Source organism: Trematomus bernacchii, unplaced genomic scaffold (assembly GCF_902827165.1).
Source record: "Trematomus bernacchii unplaced genomic scaffold, fTreBer1.1, whole genome shotgun sequence".
Taxonomy (NCBI): domain Eukaryota; kingdom Metazoa; phylum Chordata; class Actinopteri; order Perciformes; family Nototheniidae; genus Trematomus; species Trematomus bernacchii.
This window is the reverse complement of record NW_022987638.1, coordinates 13,720-30,910: the sequence shown is the minus strand read 5'-3', so window position 1 is coordinate 30,910 and position 17,191 is coordinate 13,720. Positions and strand designations below refer to the sequence as shown.

The window sequence follows — 17,191 nt, the reverse complement described above, 5'->3', positions numbered from 1 at the left end:
AATGAATGTGTGATAATGAGGATTTATATAAGTGTGAAACAAGCATTAGTTTGGTTTGTTAAGTGGTCATTTACACGAGAGACAACAACATAAGAAACACACAAGATGACATGCAAGTGAGGAGGGGAGATGCAGCGGGCAGCCATGAGAGGACGGAGGGAGGGAGGGGGGTGAGGGAGTGAAAAACAGGAGAGAAGAGGAGAGAAAGAGACACAGAATAAGAAGACAGTGGAAGGTAAAGGCTGTACCTAAACAGGAAGTGGACGCTCATGTCCACAGAGGGTTAACGTATGAAACACAGCCTGCAGAGTCTCTGCTGAGACACGCTCAGAAGTACATCAAACTGATGGCTAACCCAAAGAAACTGAAAACAGTTTAAAAAAAAACTAAACAAACCTGTATCAGTGTGACACATTCAACATCAACATTTGCACATTTGAAAACATTTACATTTACTTGGTCACTTACTGTTACAGCTTATTGTCTTTTTTCTGACTTGTATAGTTGACTTCATCCGCATTACTTGCACATTGGTCTTGCAACATTCTCTTGCACTATTGTATTCTCCTCTGTTTCTTCTTGCACTATTTTTCTATTAATTTATATGTATTTAGGTTGCATTGTTGGAGGATTCTAGGACTTAAGATGTTCATTGCCATAACTACACTTTAGCTACTGTGCATATGATAATAAAGCCTTTGAATCCTGATTTAAAAAATCAAGAAGAAATATGTACTTTCATATTGTAAATTCATCACATAGTAAGTGGTGTTTCACGGTCATTAAATAACATTTTTCGAAGGGGTTTGTCAGCCCTCATATCAGTTCACATGCTGATGGCTTTTGAGCAAATGAAGCCAGATGCTGCCTTCACAGGCTTTCAGAAATGTGAAGATTAGACACCTTCTGTTAATCCAATGTGTGAGTATTTGAAAGAGTAGCTCTTCTGTGAACAAATGAAAAAGTACAAAATTGTAATATCAATTCTGATTTCTGACGTGCAGCACCTGACCACCTCACAAGAAGTGTTCATGTTAACCAGGAAGTGAAGGAGCATGTGAAGGCAGCAGAACATTAACAGATGCTATAGAGCTGGAATGAGCAGAGATTTAGATAGCAATCACAATCTAAATCACATCAGTCAAATTGATAGCGCTGATTCTGTTTCACTGAAGTCAAAGTCATTGAAATCAACTCCCCACTTCATTTTACTTTATGGTAATTAATGAGTAATAAGGTGACAGCAACAAAATGTTTCTGACTGACTCAAGGAGGAAAATAAAAGATGCCTAAAACCTAAAAAACTTAAGTCAGCAATTTATTGTGTTAAAATAATCTGACCCTTGTCATAAAATAAAGACCCTTGTCTGATCCAGCTGGGTCGACATCTCAGATTTATTCAGATGTCCAGCACTGATGGCTGTGTCCGAATGGGGACGTCTTCTTTCTACAAGTCTAACTAGCTAACCGAGCTAATGGCTGGTAACTTAGACAGCCACGTCAGATCAGTGTGCAAATTTGTGGGCGGTGGTGGAAAAGTCCATAGGGACTTGGCTTGGCAACTGGAAGGTCACCGGTTCAAGTCCCCGAAAGACCAAGTGCTACCGAGGTGTCCCTGAGCAAGGCACCGTTCCCTACACTGCTCCCCGGGCGCCGTACATAATGGCACTGCTCCTAACAACACACTCTCACTCCCTAAACGTCCAGGAGCGACGCTTGGTCAGGGTCCTGTGGCGTGCAGTTGGGACGCGCCGAGGCTCCTTCAGCTTCATAAACGGACGCAAAGAGCTTTCAACTGATTGCAATGTATTCCCATCGGCGGCGGTATTTGACGCTTAGGGAAGCACCGCATCGGTCCATGTCGGCGGCATTTAAAGGCAATGTGAGCGTCCATTCCCATTGGATAACGGAGGATTTTACACCCGGAAGTAAGTATTCTCTTTACTGTCGATTGATTTTACAGTGATATCTGCACTACTCATCAACTGAAAAACACCAGATTATCCTTGTTAATTACACAACATTGATTGGTTTAAAGTTGTGTGCAATAGGGGTGTAACGGTTCACAGAATTCACGGTTCGGTATGTACCTCGGTTTGGGGGTCACGGTTCGGTACGGGTTCGGTATAACAAGAAAAAGTTAAACAAAAGTCCCAAATGCATAATTCCAGGTTTGTTGTTATTTATTTTTGAACAGTAGTGCAAGTTTCAGTATAAAAATAAGGAACTCTAACATTTTGAATAATTAACTGTATTACACAGATAAAAACAAACCACAAACAGTATCACACACAGTCAGATGGCCATATTATCTATAATGGCTGATGTCGAATTCGGCTTTCATGTCTATTAGCTTCTTAAAAACAGCGGGGATAAGCTGTTGAACTGCTGTTGTCTTTTGCCGGGCTCCGGTGATTGGCAAATCTGGCTGATGCCTTCTGATATGATTTAGCATGTTTGGCGTGTGTTACCATTAGCATACCGCACCTCTGTACAACGCCAACACACCGTCCTCGTCCGATCCACCACTCGCACTCCATCGTTATTGTAGTCCACAGGGAACCCGAAATGTTCCCACACAGCTGATGTAAAAGAAGCAGGTGGGTCTTCTAGCTCCTGTGTGTTATCTGAAATCGCCATACTAACTTCTTTTCTTCTTCTTGTATTTTGTTAGTTTTGTTGTGTTTTCTTCTTGTTCTTCATTTGTTGTTTAGGGCGGCTGGCAAACAGCTTTTAGGTGCAATACCGCCCCCTGGATTATATATAGTGTAATGGATACTGAGTGACAGACTTTTTTCCCACTCATAAAAAAAAGGCGTACTCGTCGTGTGACTGCATGTGCCGAACCGTGACGTCCGAACCGTGACGGTTCGGGCCGAATACGGATACCGTTACACCCCTAGTTTGCAATGCTTTTGTGTTTTCCCCCTTGGATTCGGAGAAACAAATATTTTTTCGGAGTTTAGGATGGCAGAAGACACTACACTACCCAGAATCCTCAGCTAACTTTTGGGACTACACCATGTGCTTTGTTTGACAAACCCCGTGATTAGTTCTCAAGCGCTGTGATTGGATGTTGGAGTGGCAGTGTGCAAAGTTTACACTGCGTCAAACAGCACTTTGAAATGGAATGAAACCCATCGACGGCACACTATCCAAATCAAGACTCGAACGTGTCCTACCCCCCCCCCCCCCCTTAGGTCACAGGCTCCTCCAACAGTGCAACACAATAAAACAGATACACAGAAAAAATAGTGCAAGTAAATACAAAAAGAAAAATAGCAAAATAGTAAAAAGTGAAATAGTGCAATAAGAGTCTATATACAAGTGATTGGAATATGATATATTAGATAAATAATTTCTAAGTAGCAGCCAGATGAATGTTATGGATGTTGTTTCAAAGTTCAGGTGTTTAATAGTCTTCTGGCCTGTGGGATGAAACTGTCCCTGAGTCTGGTGGTTTTAGTCCGGATGCTGCGGTACCGCCTGCCAGACGGCAGCAGACAGAACAGTTTGTGGCTGGGGTGATGGGGGTCTTTTATATTCCTGAGGGCTTTCTTTAACCTCTTAAGCACGGCGGTCCCCCCATTGGACCCCTACCACCGTTTTTTTTTCGAGATAATGTCTCAGGGCTTCTTAACATTTATGAAACTATTGTAGCACCAGATTAACGGGAAGAATCTCAGCTAACTGAAGATATGAACCATTTTTACCAAAACAAAACACAAGTCTCATAAGAAGCGTCTAAATGACCCCTGAGCGAAATAATTCTAACGCACTGCGGCACACAATTCAAGATAAAGATACCCTTATTACTTATCGTAGCTGCACATACAATATAGCCTATTAAAGCTGAGACTCCACAGATTATTTAGGTATAGTATCATCACTGAGCGATCCGAACTTGCGACAGGGGAAGCAAACACAGACATCACAACAGTACCTTTACGGAGCATTTACGGCAGATCGTCTCACCGTAGCTGTCAATTAGGTCAAAAGACGTGTTCAATGGCATTAAAACGAAAAAAGAAAATACTACAACTGTTGATCCATAGGTTGATAATGTACCTGTGCCTTTGAAAAAATTATTTATAATCCATAATTCCATTTTTTATGTAAAAATCGGAGCGGAAAAAAGTTAGCTGCTAATGGTAGCCACCAGAGTGTATGCAGCTTCCGGTTTTGGTAACGCGTCACTCTCACTCCTTATTTGTTAACGTTTTGGTGTGTATATAACTTTCCCTCGATTCCATTGGCTCTAGCGGTTATAAAGAGATTTCATTCATCAAAATCGACCAAGGGGGGCCAGAGATAGGTCAAATCCACCCAAATGACCCCAGAAGTGTTTTTTTTTGGCTAAACCTCTCTAAAAAGGTCAAATTTCACTTGTTTTGCATCAATCTTGATACAGGGTACTTATTATATGTTGTACTTTGGATTCCTAAAGCTTTTAGTCTACTAACCCATCATCCAAGGGTAGTTTTCACTATAAGTAAAAAAGAATTTTTGGACGGACACTATAATTTACAGTTTTTTACTATGTAAAAATATCTTTTAGAAGGGAAGATATGGTCATTTGTGACCCGCTCTATCGAAATCAGTCGGATGTCGCAACGGCTCATTTCAAAATAAACGTGGATTTGCGGAAAAAACTATTCTTTCGGGGTTCGGGTGTTTTGTTTGATTTTAAATAAACAAAGTCTTGGCTTTCAGAATATGAAACTTTTATTTCCAAAATCACACGATAAATACATTTGTGAAGCTTGTAAAGGGAAGATGACAGGCACCTCTCAATCGCAATCTGCTGTTCGGTAGCGCAGTTCCCCCTCCCTCCGGCTGAAATTATGAATGTAAGGCATAAGTAATCATAGATAACACGGCAGGGTCCGTTACAGTTTGTTTTCATCTGATTTCAATTAAACAAAGTCTTGGCTTTCAGAATATTAAACTTGTTTCGGCAAATTTAGATGATAAATACAACTATGAAGCTTGTAACGGCATATTTACAAGCGGAGAACGGAGTAACTTAACGTCACAGCAAGCATAACAGCCGGTGTTTCTCGTGAGTGTTTTCCCCGGGAAACAAACACAATATACACTAACGCAAAAATACACAAACACACACACACACATACACTCACACACTCGCGAGCTTCCCCCAGACCAGTAATCCAAACGGAAATATTTTCCCTCCGGACTATTTTGATCATTTGCTCCGCTAATAATCAATCAGATCGATGGATTCCAGAGAAGAGGAAACTTTGAAGGCCTTTTTCTCAAAATGATGACTCGGTGACAGTCATTATATAATGTGACATATTTTGCTTAATATTTGGAGTACAACAAAAATCTTGATATCATTAGAAAGCTAGGAATCTCCTCTTTCCAACAGTGTATACAACTCAAAATGTGTCTTCGGGTCAATGCGACTGATTTCGATAGAGCAGGTCACATTTGTTCTGGGAATGTCATTTTCGAGCCAGAGACCTGAAAAACAGGCTCAGGGCTTAAGAGGTTAAGGTTAACCTGGTATTTTTTACTACATTTATTTTAGTTACTTTATAGATTTGCATTAATGATGTGAAATATAAACAACCCTTAAATCAGACTTTAGTTACACCTGAGTAAAATTCAGTGAAGGTGATTGTCAAGTGCAAACAATCAGGCGAGATATTTGATAGTTGGTGCTTGAGAAGACTAAATATGTATCTGCAGATCCCTATAAAGCATATTCATTACTCGTTATTCTCTAATCGTTCATCAAAAACTGTATATAATGGCTATTTTGCACATCCCTTTCAAGATTTCAAGATTTTCAAAGGTTTATTGAAATATCATATACACAACTACGGTGTAGTTATGCAATGATAACAAACTTGGGTCATAGGTTCCTCAACAAGAGATCTATCAATATGTGTGTACCTCCACCATTAAACTGTCATATTCTGCACATTTCTTATTCTATCTACATACATCTTATAAGAGTATAATAAATATGTATAATATCAGTTAAAATAAGTGCTTCAACATAGTTAACATTGCAGGAAAGTTGATTGTCAAGTCCCAAAACAAACCATGCAATATATTAAACGTTAAGTACTTTGTCAGGCTTAATATAGATACCCCAAAGCTTTTTCCTTACATGTATTTAAAAGAAGACCTTAACCTAAAGTATTATTTAATGTTTAAATAAAGCCTAATTAGTTTGTCTGTTTTGCACATCCTCCTATTAATATCTTTGTACATCCGGCACTAAACTGTTTTATTCTAGATACCATTTACAGTATCTTCTTGATATTTTCTATTCTATATTTCTATCATTGACCTTCTACTTTCCTCCTATTTTGTATATACTCTTAATATTTAAATGTTTTCATCAAATATAACACATTCAAAAGTGCTTCACAAAAATGAAAGACATTAAGAAAAAGGCATTTTAAACAGTCAATAAAAAGCAACCCAATCTACCTGCATTGCATTACTCTAAACGTGTAATAACGTGCTTTAACCAGTAGGTGGTTTGGGTTAAAAAGCTGTCAAGTTTACAGTGTTAACAAAATAAAATATACTGCTGTTTCTGGTTTAGTTTACGACGGATATATTCTGTTATTGTTTTGATATTTGTAACACAAAAGTGATGTAAAAAACCCACAGCAACACAGAAAAGATGGTCTTAACATGACCCAGCGGTCTAGTAGTTAATAAAAAACAATAATATCAAAACAAATTATTACTACTAACTTTATTGTGAAATTAAAACAGAACGGTAAAAGAATAGTTTCCGGTCTATTCTGAAGCCCGATCTCTGTAGATAAATAAAGAACTACGACAGATGTGTAATATTTGATGCAGCCAAACCATTATTACAATGCATTCATGTGATGACTTTCAAAGAGTAAAGCAAGCACTGCTGAATAAAGTATGATTTGATCTTTTACGAAACGTTTTTTTTCCATATGGAATGCAGTTGGAGGTCAACCAATCACAGAGCTTGAGAACTAATCACGGGGTTTGTCAAACAAAGCACATGATGTAGTCCTAAACGATAGCTGAGGATTATGGGTAGTGTAGTGTCTTCGGCCATCCTAAACTCCGAAAAAATATTTGTTTCTCCGAATCGAAGGGGAAATATACAAAAGCATTGCACACAATTTAAACCAATCAATGTTGTGTAATTAAGGATAATCTGGTGTTTTTGAGTTGATGAGTAGTGCAGATATCACTGTAAAATCAATCGACAGTAACGAGAATAGTTACTTCCGGGTGTAAAATCCTCCGTTATCCAATGGGAATGGACGCTCACATTGCCTTTAAACAGCCGCCGACATAAATGGATGCCGTGCTTCCATGAGCGTCAAATACCGCCGGCGATGGGAATACATTGCAATCAGTTGAAAGCTCTTTGCGTCCGTTTATGAAGCTGAAGGAACCTCGGAGCGTCCCAACTGCACGCCACAGGACCCTGACCAAGCGTCGCTCCTGGACGTTTAGGGAGTGAGAGTGTGTTGCTACTAACACTAGGATGGGTCAAATGCAGAATGCACATTTCCCCTCTGTGGGACAATTAAGTGTATATTAAAAAAAAAAAAACTTGTGTCTAGTTGGAAATATATCTGTAAAATATTAACATGTATTCAAGTTAGTTAGATTTTTGTGAACAACATAAATTACTCAAATCATGCATGTTTTTATTTGTGGATGATGAAAAACACAATTCCTCTCAGTCAGGCATTGTGACTGTGTTGAGAAAATGTGCATGAACTCCATAATTGTTACCACTTGAAGGTCCTGCACTGTAGAGACCACATCAGCCCCTGATCTGAAGAGTGAGAGAGACCACTGATGCGGCTTTCACACCAGCGCTTTTCCCTTTCTAGCTCCGAGCTAGAGCTTTTCTGGTTCAGCTCCGGTTTCCCTTTTCTGCTCCCGCTTTGTTCACACCACTCAGAGCCGAGATGGTGCTGCCGCTGCTGCGTCATGACGTCACCGTTTACATCGCTGATTTGCTCCCCAACGGCGCTCACAACAACAACAACAACGGGGGACTGCGTCGGGTCGATGATCGTGTTGCTTTTAATCATACGAAGCCAGATTAAATTAAATAACGACTTCTCCAACCTTATACTTTTCTCCAGAGTGCCGTGGTTCATTGTTTATTAATGTGTTTCAGCGGCATTTACCGACCGCTGCAGTGCTGGCTGCTCTTCCACGGGAGTTTATTCTCCCGTTAGCTCCGGGTTAGCTCACACGGCTCTAAAGTATTCACTGTCTGACTGTCACACAAGCAGCTGATACATATCCCCAGTTCCCCTTAAGTGAATGTGTGTCAGTCTGAATTGACGCTGTTTGGCATCACAACGCTGTTATGAAAGTTTCTCTGGTATAACATGGGTGATGTTAGCATAGCAACCTAAGCTAAACTGACTACTTGCTAAGCCGTTTTCTACAGGCACATTTTACCGGCGTATTTTTCATTATGATTCTACTTGTGATAGTCGGACATGACAACCTGTACAGCCCATGTATTGATTCCATCCGATAGCTGCTATAATACAAAACAAAACGTCTGCCTGCTCTCCACAATGATCAATAACAGAGAACGGATGGTCAAAGTAAGGTACAAATAAACAGAATCACACGAAGCCTGGTTAGTGTTGCCTGACTTTATAAAGTGTGTTTTTTTTTATAAGTGTGTGGTTGTCTTCTAGTCACTTTGCTCAGCGCTACTTCTTGTAGGCAGGCATGACGAGACTCTTCAGTCGACCCATGTTCAGGGGAGGTGGGTTTAGTTTCCTGCATGCCTCAACGTAAGAGAGACGTAAGCGACGCCGCCTCTTAGCTCCGAAGCTCTTGCTTCTAGACCGAAACATTTTTGGAGCTGGAAGTGAACCGGATTCCGGAGCTAAGAGGCGGCGCCGCTGCGGTGTGAACAGGAAAAACCGGTACTTTTCAGGCGCTAGCTCCGAGCCGGCGCTGAAAACGCGTTGGTGTGAAAGGGGCATAAGAGAGTCAGACTGAACTGTGCTGGAGAGAGAGGCCCAGCTGCAGGGGGGGAGGGAGGGAGGGAGGAGGTGATGGAGCGGGGGGGCACTGCAGCAGACTGGCGTGGTTAAGCTGCTCGTCCAGCATCACAATAAAGCTCCGTTAGGACAGAATACTGTCTCTGCAGTGTGTGGGCGGCCAGGCGGAGACCAGGCAGTAAATTAACGAGAATCCCACCGTTAACGAGACGTTTTTTAAAGCTCTCGTAAAAAGCTCTCCAGCAGCCTGCCACCGTAAACTGACGGAGGATTCAGCCTGTCCTGGCATAACAAGCCAAAAGTGTGTGTGTGTGTGTGTGTGTGTGTGTGTGTGTGTGGTGTGTGTGTGTGTGTGTGTGTGTGTGTGTGTGTGTGTGTGGTGTGTGTGTGTGTGGTGTGTGTGTGTGTGTGTGTGTGTGTGTGTGTGTGTGTGTGTGTGTGTGTGTGTGTGTGTGTGTGTCACTGTGGATGACCTTGTCAGAACAGTAATGGCTTTTAGTTTCTGCCTCAGCCCTCAGGGTCTCAGTGTATCAACTCCAGACTGTCACAGTAACTCCACTCCAGCACCATATATCTCAGGATAGAACTCCTCACGTGCCTGTGTGTGTCTGTGGAACTGCATATATGTTCAGATACTGTGTTCCTTTAGCACTTCAAGGAGATGCGGCTGTGATGACAGCTCTCCACTTTATGAAAGGCCCCATGTCAGCTGCCAGGCTGCAGCTTGCTTCGTACACCTTTTCTATCTTAACTTAACTTAAAGAGCAACTTGCAGGTTTTTTTTTTATACTAGATTTATGCTTAACCTTTGAATTGAAAAAGTTAATGCAGGATTTGATATGTTTGACAAGACATAAGGGCAAGAATTCAGAGGGAAAGGAGCCGTTTTGAGCTCTGCTACTAAAAACTGCTTTTTTTTAACGTCAAACGCGTCATATTACGTCACATGGGGGAGCAACTTTCTCGGACTCCTTCTCTGCCCAATCCGCCGTAGTAGTTTGTAGTTGGTTTGATCGGTTTTGATTTAGTGAGCTGGTATTTTCGGTTATTAGTGTGAATGCTGTGCCACAGCATTCCACTATAGTTCTTCGATTATTTATTCTTCCCCTTATTATTTCAGCCAATACTTTGGCACTCCATAACTTCAGCTTATTTTCAGCTACAGAAACCATTCAAATATTAAACTATTCAGCCTGTTCAGGAATCGATGGGAAATATTCAGCTTTTTAAACTCTTTTTGAAGTGGAAGTCAATGGGAGATGCCTTCAAATCCTCTTTTCCTACACCTTGCGCCAAATGCTTCTCCTTCCACATACTTTCAGCTAGACACTTCATTCCAACTTTCAAATGATCACAAGACCTTCAGCTATTCAAACTTGATTTTTATTTTTTATATCAACTGACAGCCCTAAATATGACATGTGTTTTGAGTTTGTGTATAAGTTTGCTTACATTTTGGTAGAGCCCCCCCCTGGAGAAAAATGCACCAGCTGCCACTGCATGCAGCATATGATTTTGAACTGCTTCATTAAAATGCGGAAGAACAATAATCATATAATCATAATCCAAAGCAATTTATTTGGATATCTCTGACCATGTGCCTGCAGTGTGTCCCAGAGTATTCCACTTCCTGTTGACCTCCCACGCCTCTCCTCCTGTCCCCATGTGTCCTGTCTCTCTGTCTCCATCTCTTCCTCTTTCTGCCAACATTCATTTCCCATTGCTGCTTACATTCTCTTTAAATTAGCAACCACTAAAATCCATCAAATGTTTCTCTCCCTCTCTCTTTGCTGTGTCTCTCTGTCTGGGATCCATATATTTAATCCATATTCAACCTTTATCTACTCCCTCTTGTTCTTCTTCTTTTAACTCCAGGAGAACAAGAATGAGCTAAAACAAACCTTTTTTGAAAAGTGTCACCATGAAACCCTGCTGTCCTGCAGGTCAGGAGGCTGTGGTGAGCGCTGGGGTTCTGGTGTCCATGTGACTATCATCACATCATGAGCGTTGAAAAGCCACAGAAATGTGACACTTTTTATGAGTAATAAAGGATTTATATCATCCGCAGGCTGCTGGGTGAGTGGAGGAGAGCCGGATGTTTCATTCATAAGATGAAACTTGGCTGAGAGTTGGATGTGTTTCATTTATCTCACTTCTACAGCCCATAGTGTGCAGGGAGAGCTAATGAGGCTCTCTCTCATTCACACACACACTAACACATGCAGTACTAGCATTGGATGTAAGGCATCACACACTCCATACATAAATAGATACACACATACCCACAGTTCATACACATGTGACACACACACACACACACACACACACACACACACACACACATCTGTGACTGGTGTGTGAACCTTTTCCTCTGGATGAATATTTCAGGACTCAGCTGTTGGATCAGATTGAGTGTCTGACAGACTGTCCATTTTTAATATTTTCAGCTAATCAAAACCACAAGTAGCCGACAAACTTCCTAAAGACATGATAAATATGAACTTCCACACTTCTGGGAGATATAGTATACATCATGTACCAACAACCAAGACATCTGTATTTGTTTATCACTGCTGCTGCTCCTCATGAGAACTCATAAACCCATACAAAAAAGTGGAATAACCTGCACTGTATGTACTCATGACTTGCACCATATTGCACTTGCACTTCCAAATGTTCATGCAAATGTATTGAATATATCTGCAATTAGCAATTAACCCATCCTAGCACCAGGAGCAGTGGGCAGCTAGCAATGGGAGTGGGGGGGTTGTCCAGTGCCTTGCTCAAGGGCACCACGGCAGGGCAGGAGGTGAACTGGGACCTCTCCAAGTACAAGTCCACACTCGATATTTAGGTCTGGTCGGGGACTTGAACCAGCGACCCTAGGGCTCCCAGTCCAAGCCCCTACTGACTGAGCCACTGCCGGACAAATTATACATTGTATATATGTAAACACATTAATTTGAATTGATACTGTTAAATATTGTACATCATTTTTTGCTATTTCTATTCCTTACACTTCTTTACTTTCACTATTATTGTTATTAGTATATGATTATGATTATTATTATTGTTATTATTATAATAATAATAATAATAATAATAATAATAATAATAATAATAATAATAATAATAATAATAATAATAATAATAATAATAATAATAATAATTATTATTATTATTATTATCATTATTATTATTATCATTATTATCATCATCATCCTTGTATGAATGAATATCTGTCCTGTCCTGTGTCTCACCCTTGTTGCTGTTGGTGCTCAGAAACCTGAATGTCCTACAGGGATCATTAAAGGATATCTTATGTTATCCTATTTGATCTAATAGCACCAGTCTATTACTAAGGCTGCCAGCAGCTGCAGTGATTGCAATCACTGCAGCTATTACCACAGATTTTTGCAGTTTTTTAAAACGCATTTGGCGAAACAATTTGAAATGCCACAGAGAGGGCACTGCCTCAGAGATCCTCTCCGGCCACAGAGCATGTTGAGCTGTCTCATCTCTCCCCATAGTGTGGCAGTGAGCCTTCTCCATCTCTGTAGCTCAGCGCAGCCTGTCCCAGCTTCAGAGGCGTAGCTTTGTGCAACAACTGCTACTAACACTGCTGCATTGCTAAAGCTAATCCTAGTTATACTGCTGCTGCTAATGGAGTGGGGTCAAGATAATCTTATTGAACGTAAATAGGAGGACATATTCCTGCATTTATTTGCCTTGAATAATAATACTCAACTCTTTGCCAGCCACTCGTGACAAGCATCAGCTACTGGGAATAGTTTTTTCCTGGTGACTAAGCTAACAACCACATGTTGTAGCTAAGGAAAACAACTGATTATAAAAACTAAACTATAGCCACTGCTCCATAAAAGCCCCGTCCTCACTCCACCTCTCTGTCAGATCATTCCATGTAGTTGGATGAACCAGCGTACTCAGTGTTCTTGTGCAAACTCAAATGTGTGTGTGTGTGTGTGTGTATGTGTGTGTGTGTGTGTGTGTGTGTGTGTGTGTGTGTGTGTGTGTGTGTGTGTGTGTGTGTGTGTGTGTGTGTGTGTGTGTGTGTGTGTGTGTGTGTGTGTGTACCTGTCAGAGATCGTGTGACGGCGCTTTCGTACAGAGGGACTCCCTCTCCGGCGTTATTGAAAGCCTTCAGGGAGATGACATAGTGCGAGCTGGGCTCTGAGAGACAGAGAGAGAAGAAGAGAAGAGGAGAAGAGGAGAAGCACAAAGGGTTGAACATGACATCAGCAGATACTACACAGCACACCATCATCACAGGATTCAGAAGACTTCAGAAGTCAGATCATTTCTAAATTCATCTTACTTTTCAATTGTACTCCATTCTTTATACATGGATATATATTTGAATGTTTAGCCAATTAATTAATTAATTAGAGACCAATCGAAAGAAAGGTCAAAGGTTAACCAAGGCTTACTGTGTCTTCTTCCAGACTTCTGTAGTGTTGTCTATTATCCTGTTAACAATCATTTTATTCTTCCAAAATATAAATGAAATGCCATTGCTTTTGCATCGTTGATAGCTCGACGACTAATTCTTCTTAAATGGAAGGATGAATCACCACCCACCCATACTCACTGGATTAGAGACCTGAGGCCTGTACTACGAGGCCGGTTCAACCTAACCTGGATATGTTTGAGTTAGCCGGTTGGCCCAATCCAAAACATACGCGCTCTCGCTAAGCTGTACTACGACGCTGGTTATCAAGTGGATCGCTCAAGCCAGCCGTGTCCTATCTAGTTAGGTGCGCGTTCACATGAAAGGGGTGGTATTTGGAGCATTCGACCAATCACAAACATGGAGAAGCGTACTGACAGCGCAGCGTCATACTTCCTGAATGAAAAGTGAACTTTAATATTAGTCAAATATGAAGAAGTTAAACTTTAAACATCCATGACTTAAACACTTTATCCAGGATAAAAGCCACATAGCTGCACCTGCAAGGTGAATACAGCTGGTAAAAGAAAAAGTGTTTGAATGCGTACATTAACAGGTTTATGATATCACTGCCCCGTCTAAGACACGATCTGACTTTCATTACATTTGACTCAAGTGTTTCGTCAACTTAATGTGTTGCTTAAAATAATACTTCTGCATACAGTATGTGACACTGTGAGTGTTGCACGGCCAGATACGGCTCAGCTGACTCAGATAAGGAAATATATGATACATTATGATGTGATATGATATGAATGATAATGGGACACATCGACGTCTGCACTCACAGTGCCGCGGACTGTACTTAATGTTACTCTGATCCGGTTACTTATGTCGTGGCAGATATTTAAGTAAGCTTTCTTAACGCTAATGTTATAATAGTCAGATTGCTCTGAAGATGGGAGGGGATATTCTATTCATTTTCACGTTCACACAGTCAGGTGATTTTTGCCGGCCGTCTTTCCTGCAACGGCAGTTTTTCTGTATTTCCTCTATCCTGTAATATGAATTGATCGCTTTAAACTCCGCACACGGAGCTCTGATTGGTCAGCAGGCGGTGCTTTCACTGAGTTGATCTCTTAGCCTGCAACCTAACCTGCTCTGGAGCAGGCTAGCCGCTCAGCATAAGTTACCATGGAGATCTAGCCGGCTAAGAAGTGAACCAGCGTCGTAGGACCAGAAAGCCAGAGTTTTCCCTGAAGTCAGCCGGCTAAGAGAAAATCCTGCTTCGTAGTACAGGCCTCAGTTGCAGTGTTTGCATCTGGAGAAAATCCGGTCCATTCTGAAGGGATCTACTGATAGATGTTATAAGGCCTGGCAGCCATTGATCACACACGTAGAGAAGTGCAAGCTGGACTTAACTCTTTAAAGAAGAGTGTGTATAGATTTGAGTGTTGCTGAATCTGGGCTACTACCATTTCTAAAGCAATATTGTAAGTTTTGTATTTTGTCTTTTTGTTTGTCGTTTGCTTTGTATGTTTTTATTTATTTAATTTGTGTGTCAACTGTGAGAACGTCTACATTTACTCATTTGTCTTTCATGCTGGGGTAGGGGGGGGGTATATTTGATCTGCTTTTTGGCAGTCTGGTTTAAATGTGCACTGTTGCATCTACAGTATGTATCTGACTGCTCAATGACATTCTATATGATTTTTCTTTGTAATGAAAACTTTCAAAAATAAAGTGTTAAAAAAACAAAAAACAAACAAACAAACAAAAAAACAATCATTTTATTAAGATTTTCTTACCAAATATATTTGTTACTTTTTGGGAAAACTGATGGACATGACTAAATCCTGGTAAATAACAGTGGTTGAGTTTTAAAGGAGACACTCATACTAATAATTTGAGTTTCTAATAGAGCATATTTCAGTGCTTTATTACTATTCCATTGTGTCATTATGAATTTCTTGGGAACAGAGAGTTGTTTCTTCCAGGTTAAAGGAAGTGACAGTAGTGAGTTGTCTTATGAGGACTTCCTGTGTCCCTGAGGACCCTCTGACTGAGACGTCTGAGCTGATGCTCATGCATCCTGATGATGCTGCATGTGTTCTTCATGTAGCATCAAACCCTCACATCGGTTAAACCAACACGGCTGCACTCCCCAGACGCCTCACACATGAATTAATAATCACCATGAATTATGAATGTCGTGTACATACGTGCACTTAATCCATGTGTGCAATGCATCGGCCACATTTTATTTTTTCATTACTCCATTATGAGACCTCAGATGGGACTTTTCATCTGCGTTTGAAAATCCCACCAATTCTTCACTGTCTTCTTTGGCATGCAGATTGCTTGTTGTGCTCACTGGGGAGGATGTTTTCTGTTATTGGTCCTTTCATAATTAGATTTCCACCTCAAGCAGCTTTCTTATTACATTTCTTTAAATTATTGATGGTAATTAAATGGGAATTTCATTATCATAATGAATGACTTGAACAGGGAGGCGCTGAGTCAATATTGGCACTTTGTCTGCAGGATGTGCAGCTGGATCTCTGGGGGCAGCTAATATTAAATATGTGGTGTTGATAAGTATACTGGATGTGTTTATTCATGGATGATCTATTATTATGGTGCTGATGGTGGACAGTTCAAAAACCAATGGCTTTGACTGATGGAGAAATGAGCCTCCGGGAACTCAGGGATTCATCTTCAGCACATGTTCCCTGTGAGGGCAACCTGCTGTAGGAGAGTCCACTGAAATAAGTCCAAATCAGGTCAAATAACCTATTCCTATTTCCCTACATGTTCAACCACATTATACTGTTAGAACTGTTTAGAAGAGTGTGCACTTTTCAAAGTTTTCCTTAACTGAAAAACTGAAACGTTGACTATAATAAATGTATTATATATATAACACATAACTGTATTAGGTTAGTTTAAAGCAATAATATCAAGTTTAAATAAAACATATTAGGTGCTTTCAACTAACCTAATAAAGTTATTTGAAATCTGTTGACATAATGCATTTAATTAAAGTCAACGTTACAGTTTTTTCAGAGTTGTTTGATGGAGCTAGGTAAGCAGTTCCCTCCACCAAGCTCTGTGTGAGGTCACAGGTCTGTTTCCCCCCATCAGCTCCTCATCACCCCTCACCAAGGTTTTCGATGGAGTAGTATCTCTGTTTGCTGTCCACTCGCACCGTCTCGGCATAGGGACTTCCCACTCCGTAGCCGATGATGTAACCTCGAACCAGGATGTTTGGGCTGAGGGGGGGGGTCCAGGACATGATGATGCTGTTTGGCAGCGGCCTGACGTGCAGAGAGCTGGGCTGGTCGGGCACTTGACTCTCTGCAAAAACACCAAGAGTGAAACGTCACTCCAAAGAAGAAGACCTCCACCTCCAGTTGTTAGCAGCAGCACTAGCAGGTAGAGCAACCGTGGCTAACTGATGCTAACCCTCTTAGCTGTGTATTAAACCCTAATAAGCCCTGACCCTTTGCGTTAGTTTTCTCAGCATCAGATTGGATCAGATTAGCGTGCTCTTAGTCCTCCGGGGAGACGCTTCATTTCCCTTTATTGAGTGATAATCCATTGAAATGAGATTGAGTCTCCCTCGGAAACACAGTTAGCATGGATGTGTTTGTTTCTTATCTCAGCTGTGTCCTGCTAACCAGGACCGTCTGCTTCTGAGACTCAGATTGGTGGTTTTAAAGTAAACTAAATGAAATCAATTACTGATTTATTATTGCAGAAC

The 17,191-nt window shown here is 40.9% G+C and overlaps 1 protein-coding gene across 1 annotated transcript in view; it reads right to left on the bottom strand.

Moving 5' to 3' along the window:
* The window catches only part of LOC117484747 (netrin receptor DCC-like), a gene marked incomplete at its 5' end in the record, with an annotated part of 117,971 nt that overhangs the window by 90,176 nt on the left and 10,604 nt on the right, over window positions 1-17,191 (bottom strand). The window contains 2 exon segments of the mRNA XM_034133164.1: window positions 13,116-13,211; window positions 16,591-16,785. Coding sequence (XP_033989055.1) covers window positions 13,116-13,211; window positions 16,591-16,785 — 291 coding nt within the window.